Source organism: Alosa sapidissima, chromosome 9 (genome assembly GCF_018492685.1).
Source record: "Alosa sapidissima isolate fAloSap1 chromosome 9, fAloSap1.pri, whole genome shotgun sequence".
Classification (NCBI taxonomy): domain Eukaryota; kingdom Metazoa; phylum Chordata; class Actinopteri; order Clupeiformes; family Clupeidae; genus Alosa; species Alosa sapidissima.
This window is the reverse complement of record NC_055965.1, coordinates 20,605,637-20,621,420: the sequence shown is the minus strand read 5'-3', so window position 1 is coordinate 20,621,420 and position 15,784 is coordinate 20,605,637. Positions and strand designations below refer to the sequence as shown.

Below are 15,784 nucleotides of genomic sequence, written 5' to 3'. Positions count from 1 at the left end.
CGTCTTGGCAGGAAACTCATCATCGCCAGGGCATCAGTTGCAGCTTTCTCCTCCCGTCCAGTAGGGGTCGTCATCCCACTTCTGACACCAATGTAACAAACTGCAAGGTTGTCTCAAAAATGGTCTTTATTGGTTACGCACCAAAACACACGAACGTCATTACACAGGCAAAACAAAGGAGGTCAATTAAACAAGCACGATACACAGGGTAGTCACATACAATACACGGGGTAAACACATGAGGTACAACATAAAGAAAGACAGCTAACACATACATGACAAGGTAAACGCAATTACTCATACTAAAACCAACATCAACATTACACACACATACACTGCACAGCATTATGGGAGCACAGTCATCAATAGCTAGGCTCAGATCATTACAATATTCTATTCTAATGAAATGCCAGCTTTTTCAAATTGTAACATTCTGATATTCAGTGTGACTTTTTTGGGGGGGAGAGGGGTTGCTGATGGCCTGACCCCCTGTTAAAAATAAATCTAGAGGAAACACTGCTCCTTCTTAATATCCATCATGACGATCATACATTATTGAATGCATGTGGACACCATTTTTTTTTAAATCAGAATGTGTGATTAACATGGGCTGGGCTAGGTTGCTAGTGACCGCTAATGTTAGCCATTTAGCCACTCATTTTACAGTCTGTATTTAATGTTACCACCCAAATTTCCTTACATTTTATCTAGGCCTTATCTCTGAAAAACTTACCTCCTCTCTGATTCCATCCTGCACATGTGTTTTCTCCAACAGTTTTGAACAAATTTGCGCAGCATGGTCATGACTCTAAGCAGATTTAATAGCAATATAGCCTGTCGTCTTCTATACAATGCTTCTTTGTGCCAACAAGAATCCTTGAACAGTTGTTAATGTTTTGTTAAATGTACATTCAGAGTAAAGGCGGCGGGTCCGTTACGAGACACAGTGTGTGTGTGTGGGGGTGGGGGGGGGGGGGGTCTGTGAACATGGAAAAGTGCAGTTGAATGGAAGGATATTTTTTTTTTTTTATCAAATTTAAATTGTATCACATAGATTGATTGATGATTGTGTGACTGTCAGTGTTGATATTGTGGCGGCCCGCCACAGATTAGTCAATGTATGGGAAACACTGGAATGCATTAAAAAATGGACTTAACTGTTTTTCTCATATGCTTTTGTCTTTTTTTCCTTTCTTCATTTTTTTGTTAGCAGCCAATACTTCAGCGATGAAGGCCAATATTGAGTGTGAAGATGCTTCATCACACAAGAGAGGACAAGATGAAGGAGAGAAGTGTAGACGTTCAGGCAGAACAAGTTTGGCTGACTCTGGATCCCCCCAAAAATATCATGAGGTAAAAAAGAAAAGAACGTGCTCGCAGTGTGGGAAAAGTTTCACCTCTCCATCGTTACTCACTAGCTGTGAGAAAACGGATACTGGAGAGCGACCTGACCAGTGCTCAGATTGTAGGAATGCACCTGATGAAGGGAGCAAAATGAAAAGACACACTGGAGAGAAACCATACCACTGCTCAGACTGTGGAAAAGCCTTTTCTGTATTGAGGAGTTTGATATCGCACCAGAGACTGCACACTGGAGAGAAACGTCATCACTGCTCAGACTGTGGAAAATCCTTTATTAAATTGAATAGATTGATATCGCACCAGAGAGTCCACACTGGAGAGAAACCTTATCACTGCTCGGACTGTGGGAAAAGTTTCACCCTTTCCAACACTCTCAGGGTGCATCGTAGGCTTCATACTGGAGAGAAACCGTATCCCTGCACTGTCTGTGGGAAGAAATTTGTTAGTACAAGTTCCCTTAAGCGTCACCAAAAAGTGCACAATGGAGACAAGCCTTACAACTGCACATTCTGTGGAGGTCGGTATGCAAGGCTGTTTCAACTGAAAATCCATCAAAGGCTTCACACTGGAGAGAAGCCGTATTCCTGCACACTGTGCGACAAGCGCTTTTCTCAGCATCCTCATCTAAAAACTCACTTGCGAACACATTTTGGAGAGAAGCCGTACCACTGTACACATTGTGGGAAAAACTTTTCTCAGAATAGCCATCTTACAGTCCACCTTAGGACACATACTGGAGAAAGGCCCTATCAGTGCCCTCAGTGTGAGAAGACCTTCACTACATTGAGTGCTCTTAAATGTCACCTCAGGGTTCACACTGGAGAGAAGCCTTACCCCTGCTCTGAATGTGGAAAGTGCTTTTCCCAGTCCAGTGAACTCAAAACACACCAACAACGAAAGACCTGCAATAAGCCTAAGCCAGGTGATCTTCAAAGTCATCTGGAACGACATGAGATTCAGCCTTTACTTCGTAGAAAGACCAGTTCACAAGGATCACAAAAAAACCTGAGAATTAGCAACCAGGGCAACCACACCAGAGCAAGGCCGTACTATTGCTCAGAGTGTGGAACAGCCTGTTCCAATGTGGATGAAATGGAACATCACCAGAGGAGCCATGTTAGAGAGAAGTCGTATAACTGCGCACAGTGTGGAAGCAGCTTTTCAAATCTGAATGAATTGAAAATCCATAAAAGGCTTCACACAGGTGAGTGCACACACTGGCCCTCATTTATCAACTGCGCTTAGAAACCAGTGTAGATCTGATCAGCATACGGTGGGGCTCATGTGTAATTCATGAAACGTTCGTATCGCTCCCATTACAGTGTAAGAATAAACGTGTGTTGATAAATATGGCGGCTGGAAACGAGCATAATTTAAATATCCCACCCTATGCTCATTTTCAAGGCCTCACCCCTAGAATTTACAACATGGAGCATGGAGGTGCATATACATGGCTGTTCAGTCGGAATAAGAGTATCTGTCATTTGTTGTTTTATGGCATGGGGTGCCTCGCCCTATTTCCTACACCCTGTGTATCTTGATGTTTTACATAATTTTATCATGATTATTACGTATAATGAAGTGGTGTGCCTGTGTTTTCCGCTTTCTGGGTCACTCATCACCATGGAAAGATAGTTAGGCTAAAACATTTTATATTACTTACAGACAACATCACCTCACCATCCGCTAGCTGCCTGTGTCCTGAATACAACTGTGAAAAAATGCAATCTCTGTGGACAGCCCAGGCTCCATAAACGGCAACAAAAACAACCTGGGCAAACCTAGCCCATAAAAGCATAACTGTTCCAGCAAATCACAGACGAGAATCATGTTTAGGAGCGTTTCAATTAGCCTTATTCACCCGGCTGCCATAACGAGGCTGATGGGTACACTTGCCATTACACCTCAGTCCAGCAGATGGTGGTGGTAATGCACTCAGTTTGCAAACTGTAAAAAAAAAACTAACTGAAGAAGAAGAACAGGCCAGTGAACCCTTCTTTTTCGGTGAGCTTTTTTTTGGCAGTTTGCAAACGGAGTGCATTACCACCACCATCTGCTGGACTGAGGTGTAATGGCAAGTGTACCCTTTAGCCTCATTCTGGCCACCGGATGAATAAGGCGAATTGCATGGGAGGGAGGGGGAGGAAATAGCGAGCTAGCTTTCTGTTTTGTTTGAAAGTCAACAGAAGTGACATTACCCAGCATTGCTTAGAGCACCTTTAAATCAAATCGAGGATTAGGTAGGTAGGGAAGAGTCCACTTTACATACTCCAGTTGAAGTTCAGATACTTGCGTAGACCCTTCAGGACTTTTGATAGAGCAATACAAATACATTGCCTTTCTCTCTTGATACACATACTGTCATTTGCTCAATGAACTAATTAATGTATTATTGTAATTAATTACACATGGACTTCTCTTTCTCTCCCTTCTTTCTCCCTCTCCCTCTTCAAAAGCCTCCATCCAAACCCCTGTTCTCCCAGGGGCTTCTGCAGCCTGTTCTGCTCCTCCCAAAGACCGATCAACATGGCATGTTCCACTGAAGACTCTGACAATACAACTGATGGACTGCAGACATTTACTGGGGCAGGATAACACATTGACACTACCAGGGGAAAGAGGAGGTTAGTATTCATTCACAGGTAATAGTCAAGATATCAATTTGTCTTAGAAGGGGACACATTTTTTTAAGCATTAATTGATATATATGATCAAATATGATGGATACATAATCAAATATGTTTTATATTTAATCTCCACTTTACCATGCATTTGTCCTGTTTAAAACTGATGCTCAAAAAGAGGCAAAAAATTGTGACATGCTACACCCGTGTAAAAATATTAATTCATCTATTTTTCCCTTCTTATGATACCAAGAACAAAGACCCCAGGGTTTAACGGTTGATGGGGAACCGACCACCAATAACAGTCTTGGCGCATCTAGTACACATCACCAGACTCTGCGAGAAGAAACCAAGTCTAAGAAGAGAGAAAAACTACAAAAGGGAGATATGCCGCACCACAGCACAAAAAGTGAAAAGAGTCTGACTGTCTCAAAGGGCCATCTTTACAGCGGCATCATGGAGAAGGAGCGATTCCACTGCACCCTGTGCTTGAAAAGCTTTAGCAGTGCAAAGTCCCTGAAAACCCACAAAGCGATCCACAAGGAAAAGAATGTCCACACCTGCTCTTACTGTGGACTGAGTTTTAACCAATCAGGGACCTTAGTGACGCATGTGAGGATACACACTGGAGAGAAGCCCTTTGAATGCTCTGAATGCCAGAAGAGTTTTGTCTCATCCTCTCACCTTCATGTACACCAGAGAATCCACTCTGGGAAGAAGCCATATGCATGCAAAGAGTGCGGAAAGAGGTTCACTCAGTCGTCAGGCCGGGACTTCCATCAAAAAATCCACACAGGAGAGAAGCCCTTTCGATGCAATGACTGCAATATGTCTTTTATAGCTGAAAAATTTCTAAAACAGCACCAACGAGTCCACACCCAGGAGAAACCATACCACTGCTCTGACTGTGGTAAGTCTTTTAACCATCACGGCAACCTGATCGAGCACCGACGCGTGCACACAGGTGAGAAGCCTCACCGCTGTTCCGACTGTGGTAAGTGTTTTGCAAGATACAATGCACTCAAAGCCCATCGGAGAACACACACTGGAGAGAGGCCGTACTCCTGCACTGAGTGTGAAATGAGCTTCCGCCAGCTGAGTCATATCCGCGCACACATGAGAATGCACACTGGAGAGAGACCTTATGTCTGTGACGTCTGTGGTAAAGGCTTTGCACAGCTACAGAACCTACAGAGTCATCAGAAAAAAAAGCATTAAGACTTAAATTTGAGAAATGTGCATGTTACTTGGTGAGAGAAAGAGATACATCAACTATGTGATAAATTGACTATTGTAAACAATCATTACATTTACATCTGTAAATGTTACACACATCAGTTCAGCGTGTGTTGCGAACCACGACGAAACAGTAACAAATAAGTGTAAAGAGACATATCATGGATTTTATTTTTTTCGTTTTGGCAAGTAGCCGTATAATAAGCGGGATAATGTATAGAAGGCCGGTCATTATGGGAAAATAAGTCCCTTCAGGGTGAAACAAGAGCTCCGCTGGTGTGTCGGGGTCCGGTTCGCCCTATCGGGACTTATTTTCCCAATAATGACCGGCGTTCTATACATTATCCCTTACTTACTTTTGCACCCTTCATTAATATTGGAGCAACGTTGAAATTCTAACGACAGATCAACGGGATTTCAATGGTATTTCCACTAAAATGAATATTGAAACAATGTTGAAATTACAACCAAATTAACTCATTGAATGCCAAGCTGTTTTCGGAAGATTTGTCCTATAGTGCCAGCAATCTAGACCATTGTTGATGATTTTTGTACAGCCACAGCATATTCTGTGTTATAGCTATGAACACTGAGCTCTTTTGAAAGGTGAGACTTTAAAGGAACACGCCACCCAATGTCAGTAGTAATATATGTTCTTACCTTAACTTTCACGAGTTGAGTCATACCTCTCCCGTGTCGGTACGTGCAATCAAACGCTCTGGTGCGCGGCTGGAGTGTGTTAGCATGTTGCTATGCTAGCGGGCTTTGCCGTAACTAGCCGTAGAAGTAATCAAAAACATCCACATTTTCCTGACTTAAATACAGTTGCACGAGTAGTTGATAGAAATGTCTACGGCCACGCAACATGAAACGTGGCGATTTTTCCAAGCGAATAAACAGGAGAACTACAATGTGTGGCGCAATAGCACTTGGGAGTACTTCGACCTAGCGTAGTAGTATTGTTAACACCTAATTGTAGATCCTATCCACCACAGAGTTTCGAATCCATGCTGGATCGACCCTCAGCCTCTCCCTCCCCTCTGAGCGAGAGAGGCACACACACTAGAGATGCGCTGATGGGCTATTATTTCAACCATAACTGCATAGCAAAACTTATCACCCATCAGCACCAAAGTTTTTTGACCAATTTTCAAAACCGCACCCGCCCACCATCCGCTGGTTGTTTTAATGTAGGCTATGGGTGATGCAGCACTGCTGACGTGAGGCTAGAAAGCCCTTGCCTGTTCTAGAAAGACTGATCCAATGCAGCAAATATATTAAAAGGCTAAAGTCGTACATTGGCTATGTTGTAGCCTATCCCTAGAATATCAGCAGCAAACTCAGTCTCTGTCTCGCAAGTCTCCAAATAAAACGCACATCGGCCTGTTGCCTGTTCTGCCAGCTTGTGACAATATATCGTCCAAAATGCTTGATTGCATTGCATTCTCCACATTTTTAGCTAATTTTTCATGTACCACATCAGCATTTTTGTTCAGTGAATCTTTTGTAATTGCTTTACAATAGCGTCGGGCCCTTGTCAGCAGCCTTCGGCTTGCCTCTTGCCACTATTCACTCCTTGTCTTCCGATGTCATTTCTGATTCATCTACAGATGTTTACACACATTCACCTCCCTAAATAGAAACACATTGACGTTGACTTCAACCTGTGTTATATCCTAGATGAGACTGCCTGGGTTATTTTGTTTCGATATTAGCCTATATATAAAACGCATAGTAATAGCCTACCATTCAAGGAATAGGCATTTAAAAGAGAGACAGAGTGATATGACTCAGAAATGACATCGGGCGATGGCAGTGTGAGATGTTCAGAACGTAAGAGCTAAAACTTCTACAAACTCAATAACATCCACAGCGGAAAAAGAAGGTAAGAAAAATAGTCGGAAAACTTAGATGTGTAAGGCAAGCAAGCAAGTTTGGCGGTTGTTACTAAAAATGTGAACATGCACGTTGTGGCGAATTTAGGAGCAACTCCTAAAAATAATGGGCGTGTCACTCCTAACTTTAGGACTCCTAATTTTTTTCACTAAAAGTCATTCACGAAGCATTTTAGGCCTAAAAGTAGCACCTAAGTCTGGGACAGCTTAACTCCTAAGGACTCCTAGTCCTAACTCACTAAGACCTATTCACAAACAGCTTTTTGTGGCATTTCACGTTGCGATGTTTTGAAATGGGTATGCGGCAACAGGAGCTTCCAATCGCGAGGGAACAATTTTGCATTGTAGGCATAAAAGGGATGCTATAACGCCACCAACAACAACCACAACTACTCATTGTCAACATGTAAATTAAATGTAACGTTTCATTGTGAATCAAATTAAAATGTTCTCCTCTTTGCAAACGTAGGCATATGGTGACAGATTAATTTAATAATGTTGCAAAGATAGGCCTACGGATTGATGCAGTAGGCTAGGCTATGTTTTATTAGGCTACTAGGCTATTTGTTTTGCCTTACTCTTTATTCATTTAGGATAGGCCTTTTTATTAAGTTCTTCATCATCTTCCGTCCTTCGCACTACTTGTGTAGCGCACGCATTCTCAGACCTGTCACCTGTCACTCATCATCGTAAGGGAGGTGTTTGGAATCATTTTCGTGTTACAATCATCAGCCAATCAAGGTGGTCACTTCAGTCAAGCTCGTGCATGAGTAATGACGTCATCCATAGCAACGAAGACTCACTCTTAGTTTAGGAGTTGTCATTTTTCCTTACTAAGAGTAGGTCTGAAAGGCTTTGTGAATAACTTTTAAGAGAAAACTCCTAGCTAAAATCTTTTAGTGCGATTTAGGAGTACTCCTAGTGGTAAGATAAAAGGCTTTGTGAATACGGCCCCTGAACGTTGGCTTGGATTTGAGCGTATGCACGGTCTAAGATCAAATCTGTGCGTTTGAACGCTTTATAAATGCGGCACCTGGATGCTCAGATGGACAAAACAGTAGACCTTCTTGTGGTGAAATAAACATTCCTCCCTGAAGATCTCAGTGCACATGCCAGAGTACACTGAGGCTTCACTGACATCAATGCCACACTCGCTCAGGTCTTCCTCATAGAGCATGAGTGCCATTCTGCAGATGCGTCCAAGCCAGCTCTGCTAGTTTCAATATGACATCCCTATGTGATTCCAGGAGCCACTATCTGTCTATCTGTCTCACTTTCCTCTTGATACTTCTGGTTCTTCCTGGTGTTCTGGATGAGCAGGAAGCGTTTGTTTGATGTGATTTCCTGTATTCTGGTGCATTTTGGGGATGGCCAATACTAAATTCAATCAGATTCATAGCCTACATCCTGATTTGTTGATACTGAGGCAATGATTCCCTGCAAAGGCTTGGGCTTTAGGGCCCCCTGACCCCTTGGGGGCCTGGGCCCGGTAGGCCCGTGCAGTAATCCATCCCTGTCTCTTCCCATCATCCTGTTCCAGTATCTGCTGAAGGACAGTGCCTGAAATCCAACTGAAGACTCGCATATGGCACATGATGAGGAGACTTGGTTGGCTTAATGTGTGAGAAGATTCTCTTGGCTTGATTCTGGTCACTGATCCTCTTCCTGAAGTACTCTTCTTTCTGTGGGTCATTGAACCTTTGTACTTCTGTCACCTGACTGAGAAGGGATCCGACTTGTTGCTGCTGGTCGGGAGGTTATCCAGATGAGAGCAGAGGAGAGCAGAGTTTCCTGAATGAGGCTTGTCATCAGCACATCCACTGATGTGTCAGTAGAGTTGAAATGCGTAGGCGCTAGCCCAATTCAATGGAATAAAGGATTTCTTTCTCACAGACAGGACAGTCGCAGCTTTTGATTTTTGAAATTTTCAGTATCATTCTGGTCCTCACCTGATTTTTCTAAAACAATTGACCCAAGGCAGCACTCTCCTTCCCTCTTTCTTCATCCACTGATTATGTTTGTTTGATATCAGACAGCTTCTGATTCCCTTTGAAATTCAGTGGAAGTCAACTCTCATCCAGACCATCAAGATGAACACAATGTGGCAGTCTATGTATTCATTATCCTGTAGCTCCCTAAGCTCAGGGTGGAAGTCAAGCAGGAGCCTGTGAAGACTGTACTGATCATGTTTGACCAAATTCAGCTCACGGAACGGAAGCACAAACATGAAATCTACATCCTGGTTAGCTCTCTCCTCTGCCCAGTTAAGGATGAACTTCTGCACTGAGACAGTATTTCCAATACCAGCGATCCCCTTGGTCATCACAGTTCTGATGTGTCTCTCTTGTCGAGGGAAGGGCTTGAATATATCATTACAGTTAATTGTTCTGTCTTCTGTAGATTGTGGCCTGGATGCTGACTCTACCTGCCAAACCTCATGTTCATTATTCACCCCTTCACTCTCTCCCTCTGTGATGTAGAGCTCGGTGTACTGTAGATCTTGTTCAGAAGTGTTTTGAGTCCCTGACCTTATGATGCCTTCACGTATGCTCTCAAACCTCCTCTTCATATTGGCTTTATGGGTAATCAGTGATCTGTTTAGGACATGGTTGTCTGTTTGGAATGAAAACATATATCATTTTATACAACTAGTTACTGTGTAATTTTAAACACAGCTCACACACTCCACATCTGGACTGATTTTGGGTCAGGACAGCCCTCCTGAAGGAGACAACAAGACACAATTCACTGCATCCTCCATGTTAAAGAAAACCTGCCCACAAACAGTCCCATACACATACCGTATTTTCCGGACTATAAGTAGCAACAAGTAGCAATATCCTGGCAGCAACAATTGTGTTTAAATGTAGGTTACTGCTTCAGCCTCTGGCAAGCTCAGAAGGGGGCGGCAAGCAACTTGTAGCTTGGGAGTGCCGTGTTGAAGACTCATGGTGTAGGACAATGACTTTTCATATTAAACCAACCAACAATATAAAATATTAAGAAGAGCTCTTTTATGAGTTAAATCGAAACAAAATTATTACTGGCCTTTATTTGTCCGAATCTGAGGCCCGGCTAAATAGAATCCTGGCCATAATTTGAGGATTTAGGTATGCACGTGTGTTTCAGGTATAGTGCAAGCACTAATCTCTGACTGAAAGTGCACAGGACTTGTGCATTTGAGAGTGCTCTCGCGTGCCTGTAGACAGTAATGTTTTATGTAGGGTTCATGTCAGTTAATATGAATTAACAGAGTAAAGAGTTTAAAAACATGTTCAATGTTGGAAATCCCAGTCACTTTCCTGTCATTCTACTGGGAGACACGCCCACTTCCTGAAGCTTCCTCCACCTGAGGATAATTACCAATCAACCTCACTAGTGTGTCTCTCTTTGTGCTGCATGCGTTTGCTGCGTCTATGACTTTGTACGTTTATTTAATCATTTTGTATTGACATTAATTTGATAACTGTTAAATGTTTCACTTGGTTAAAGGTTTCCTTTGTGGTTATGTGAATGTACAGTATTATTATTATAACTAGAAAAGCATTTCCTGAAGGAAATACAGTGCATGAAAATGCAAAAATATGATGTAAAATATCATACAGAGTAAAAACAAACTATATTGGTTGCTAAGTAGATGAGGTTTAATATAGTTGGAATGACTGAACAGTTAAATAGGTGGATAGTTTAAATGGTTAAATTATTTAGGTAGATAGTTGACGATAACTGACAGTTGGAATGGCTCTAATGTTTGCTAGCAGTTATGCTAACTATGTTAACAAAGATAATAATGTTAACAAAGTTACTATGCTAACTAGCATGCTAACATGGTAGCATGCTAACTATGCTAACCATGTTACTTAGCTAATCGTTTTTAGTAGTTTTGCTAAAAATGCTAACTAGCATGCTAACATGCTAGCGCTAGCATGCTAACTATGCTAACCACGTTACTTAGCTGACTTAGCTAATCGTTTTTAGTGGTTTTGCTAAAAATGCTAACTAGAATGCTAACTATGCTAACCACGTTACTTAGCTGACTTAGCTAATCGTTTTTAGCAGTTTTGCTAAAAATGCTAACTAGCATGCTAACATGCTAGCATGCTAACTATGCTAACCATGTGACTTAGCTAACTTAGCTAATAATTTTAAGCAGTTTTGTTAAAAATGCTAACTAGCATGCTAACATGCTAGCATGCTAACTATGCTAACCATGTGACTTAGCTAACTTAGCTAATCATTTTAAGCAGTTTTGCTAAAAATGCTAACTAGCATGCTAACATGCTAGCATGCTAACTATGCTAACCATGTTACTTAGCTAACTTAGCTAACTAGCTACAGTGGGTAGGAGTCATAGTTGATGACAAGTAACAGTTACAATGGCTGAACAGTTAAAAAGTTCAGTAGTTTAAAGGGTTGAATTGTTTAACAGTGAAATATTGTAGTGAGGACTTTTATTTTGAAACAGTTTTTGGCAGAGGAAGCAGTTGAACAGGATGTGTAGTCTTAATAGGGCCAGTTTGTATGCTTAAAGCCTGAGACTGGCAGTTGGTCCAGGTGGCCCGAACACCTGCCATAGGATTCTAATTGCTTAACGGCTCTATTGTGATGTCATCAGCCCATGTTAAGTCTATGGGGAAATTTTCACTAGTTTTTAATTAATAGTTTAAAAAGTATAAAAGTTACAAAGTTGAAAAATACAAAGCCCACATGTCCTAAGTAAGACCTACGTAACATAGTTTGAATGAAGTTTCTACGTTAAACGGTTTAAGCTGCATTAACTGCGTTAGAAGAAGAAGAATAAGAAGAAGAAGAAGAACTAGAAAAGCATTTCCTGAAGGAAATACAGTGCATGAAAATGCAAAAAATATGATGTCAAATATCATACAGATTAAAAACAAACTATATTGGTTGCTAGGTAGATGAGGTTTAATATAGTTGGCATGACTGAACAGTTAAATAGGTGGATAGTTTATATAGGTAAATGATTTACTTGGTAGATAAGGTTTAATATAGTTGGCATGACTGAACAGTTAAATAGGTGGATAGTTTATATAGGTAAATGATTTACTTGGTAGATAATGTTTAATATAGTTGGAATGATTGAACGGTTAAATAAGTGGATAGTTTAAATGGTTAAATTATTTAGGTAGATAGTTGACGATAACTGACACTTGGAATGGCTCTAATGTTTGCTAGCAGTTATGCTAACTATGTTAACAAAGATAATAATGTTAACCAAGTTACTATGCTAACTAGCATGCTAACAATGTTAAAATGCTAAGTATGCTAACCATGTGACTTAGCTAATTATTTTTAGCAGTTATGCTAACTAACATGCTAACACGCTAACTATGCTAACCATGTTACTTAGCTAACTTAGTTAATCATTTTAAGCAGTTTTGCTAAAAATGCTAACTAGCATGCTAACATGCTAGCATGCTAACTATGCTAACCATGTGACTTAGCTAATCATTTTAAGCAGTTTTGCTTAAAATGCTAACTAGCATGCTAACATGCTAGCATGCTAACTATGCTAACCATGTTACTTAGCTAACTTAGCTAATCATTTTTAACAGTGTTGTTAATTAAATAGTAACAGTTTTGTTAAAAATGCTAACTAGCATGCTAACATGCTAGCATGCTAACTATGCTAACCACGTTACTTAGCTAATCATTTTTAGCAGTTTTGCTAAAAATGTTAACTAGCATGTTTACATGCTAGCATGCTAACTATGCTAACCATATGACTTAGCTAACTTAGCTAATCATTTTTAGCAGTTTTGCTAAAAATGCTAACTAGCATGTTAACATGCTAACTTTGCTAACCATGTGACTTAGCTAACTTAGCTAATCATTATAAGTAGTTTTGCTAAAAATGCTAACTAGCATGCTAACATGCTAGCATGCTAACTATGCTAACCATGTGACTTAGCTAATCATTTTAAGCAGTTTTGCTTAAAATGCTAACTAGCATGCTAACATGCTAGCATGCTAACTATGCTAACCATGTTACTTAGCTAACTTAGCTAATCATTTTTAACAGTGTTGTTAATTAAACAGTAACAGTTTTGTTAAAAATGCTAACTAGCATGCTAACATGCTAGCATGCTAACTATGCTAACCACGTTACTTAGCTAACTTAGCTAATCATTTTTAGCAGTTTTGCTAAAAATGCTAACTAGCATGCTAACATGCTAGCATGCTAACTATGCTAACCATGTGACTTAGCTAACTTAGCTAATCATTTTTAGCAGTTTTGCTAAAAATGTTAACTAGCATGCTTACATGCTAGCATGCTAACTATGCTAACCATATGACTTAGCTAACTTAGCTAATCATTTTTAGCAGTTTTGCTAAAAATGCTAACTAGCATGTTAACATGCTAACTTTGCTAACCATGTGACTTAGCTAACTTAGCTAATCATTATAAGTAGTTTTGTTAAAAATGCTAACTAGCATGCTAACATGCTAACTATGCTAACCATGTTACTTAGCTAACTTAGCTAACTAGCTACAGTGGGTAGGAGTCATAGTTGATGACAAGTAACAGTTACAATGGCTGAACAGTTAAAAAGTTCAGTAGTTTAAAGGGTTAAATTGTTTAACAGTAAAATATTATAGTGAGGACTTTTATTTTGAAACAGTTTTTGGCAGAGGAAGCAGTTGAACAGGATGTGTAGTCTTAATAGGGCCAGTTTGTATGCTTAAAGCCTGAGACTGGCAGTTGATCCAGGTGGCCCGAACACCTGCCATAGGATTCTAATTGCTTAACGGCCGTATTGTGATGTCATAATCATAATGTTAAGTCAATGGGGAAATTTTGATTCGTTTTTAATTAATAGTTTAAAAAGTATAAAAGTTACAAAGGTGAAAAATACAAAGCCCACATGTCATAAGTAAGACCTACGTAACATAGTTTGAATGAAGTTTCTACGTTAAACGGTTGAAGCTGCATTAAGTGCGTTAGAAGAAGAATAATAATAAGAAGAAGCCTAGGAAGAACAGTACAGTGCATTTCCATGCACTGTAACTAGAAAAGCATTTCCTGAAGGAAATACAGTGCATGAAAATGCAAAAATATGATGTAAAATATCATACAGAGTAAAAACAAACTATATTGGTTGCTAGGTAGATGAGGTTTAATATAGTTGGAATGACTGAACAGTTAAATAAGTGGATAGTTTAAATGGTTAAATTATTTAGGTAGATAATTGACGATAACTGACAGTTGGAATGGCCCTAATGTTTGCTAGCAGTTATGCTACTATGTTATCAAAGATAATAATGTTAACCAAGTTTTTTTTGCTAAAAATGCTAATTAGCATGCTAGCATGCTAACTATGGTAGCATGCTAACTATGTTACTTAGCTAACTTAGCTAATCATTTTTAATAGTTTTGCTAAAAATGCTAACTAGCTTGCTAACACGCTAGCATGCTAACTATGCTAACCACGTTACTTAGCTAACTTAGCAAATCATTTTTAACAGTTTTGCTAAAAATGCTAACTAGCATGCTAACACGCTAGCATGCTAACTATGCTAACCACGTTACTTAGCTAACTTAGCTAATCATTTTAAGCAGTTTTGCTAAAAATGCTAATTATCATGCTAACTATGCTAGCATGCTAACTATGCTAACCATGCTACTTAGCTAACTAGCTACAGTGGGTAGGAGTCATAGTTGATGACAAGTAACAGTTACAATGGCTGAACAGTTAAAAAGTTCAGTAGTTTAAAGGGTTAAATTGTTTAACAGTAAAATATTATAGTGAGGACTTTTATTTTGAAACAGTTTTTGGCAGAGGAAGCAGTTGAACAGGATGTGTAGTCTTAATAGGGCCAGTTTGTATGCTTAAAGCCTGAGACTGGCAGTTGGTCCAGGTGGCCCGAACACCTGCCATAGGATTCTAATTGCTTAACGGCTCTATTGTGATGTCATCAGCCCATGTTAAGTCTATGGGGAAATTTTGACTAGTTTTTAATTAATAGTTTAAAAAGTATAAAAGTTACAAAGATGAAAAATACAAAGCCCACATGTCATAAGTAAGACCTACGTAACATAGTTTGAATGAAGTTTCTACGTTAAACGGTTGAAGCTGCATTAAGTGCGTTAGAAGAAGAATAATAACTAGAAAAGCATTTCCTGAAGGAAATACAGTGCATGAAAATGCAAAAATATGATGTAAAATATCATACAGAGTAAAAACAAACTATATTGGTTGCTAAGTAGATGAGGTTTAATATAGTTGGAATGACTGAACAGTTAAATAGGGGGATAGTTTAAATGGTTAAATTATTTAGGTAGATAGTTGACGATAACTGACAGTTGGAATGGCTCTAATGTTTGCTAGCAGTTATGCTAACTATGTTAACAAAGATAATAATGTTAACAAAGTTACTATGCTAACTAGCATGCTAACATTCTAGCATGCTAACTATGCTAACCATGTTACTTAGCTGACTTAGCTAATCGTTTTTAGCGGTTTTGCTAAAAATGCTAACTAGCATGCTAACATGCTAGCATGCTAACTATGCTAACCATGTGACTTAGCTAACTTAGCTAATCATTTTAAGCAGTTTTGCTAAAAATGCTAACTAGCATGCTAACATGCTAGCATGCTAACTATGCTAACCATGTTACTTAGCTAACTTAGCTAACTAGCTACT

General features: G+C 39.7%; 1 protein-coding gene across 1 annotated transcript; it reads left to right on the top strand.

The window, feature by feature from the left end:
- The first annotated feature begins 1,238 nt into the window (after positions 1 to 1,238).
- On the top strand, positions 1,239 to 5,302 carry LOC121718073 (zinc finger protein 239-like). Its single transcript, XM_042102910.1, has 3 exons — positions 1,239 to 1,353; positions 3,819 to 3,986; positions 4,240 to 5,302. Exons 2-3 carry the CDS (start codon positions 3,926 to 3,928, stop codon positions 5,202 to 5,204), a joined length of 1,026 nt encoding a protein of 341 aa, XP_041958844.1. The 5' UTR covers positions 1,239 to 1,353; positions 3,819 to 3,925; the 3' UTR covers positions 5,205 to 5,302.
- Positions 5,303 to 15,784: the final 10,482 nt, after the last annotated feature.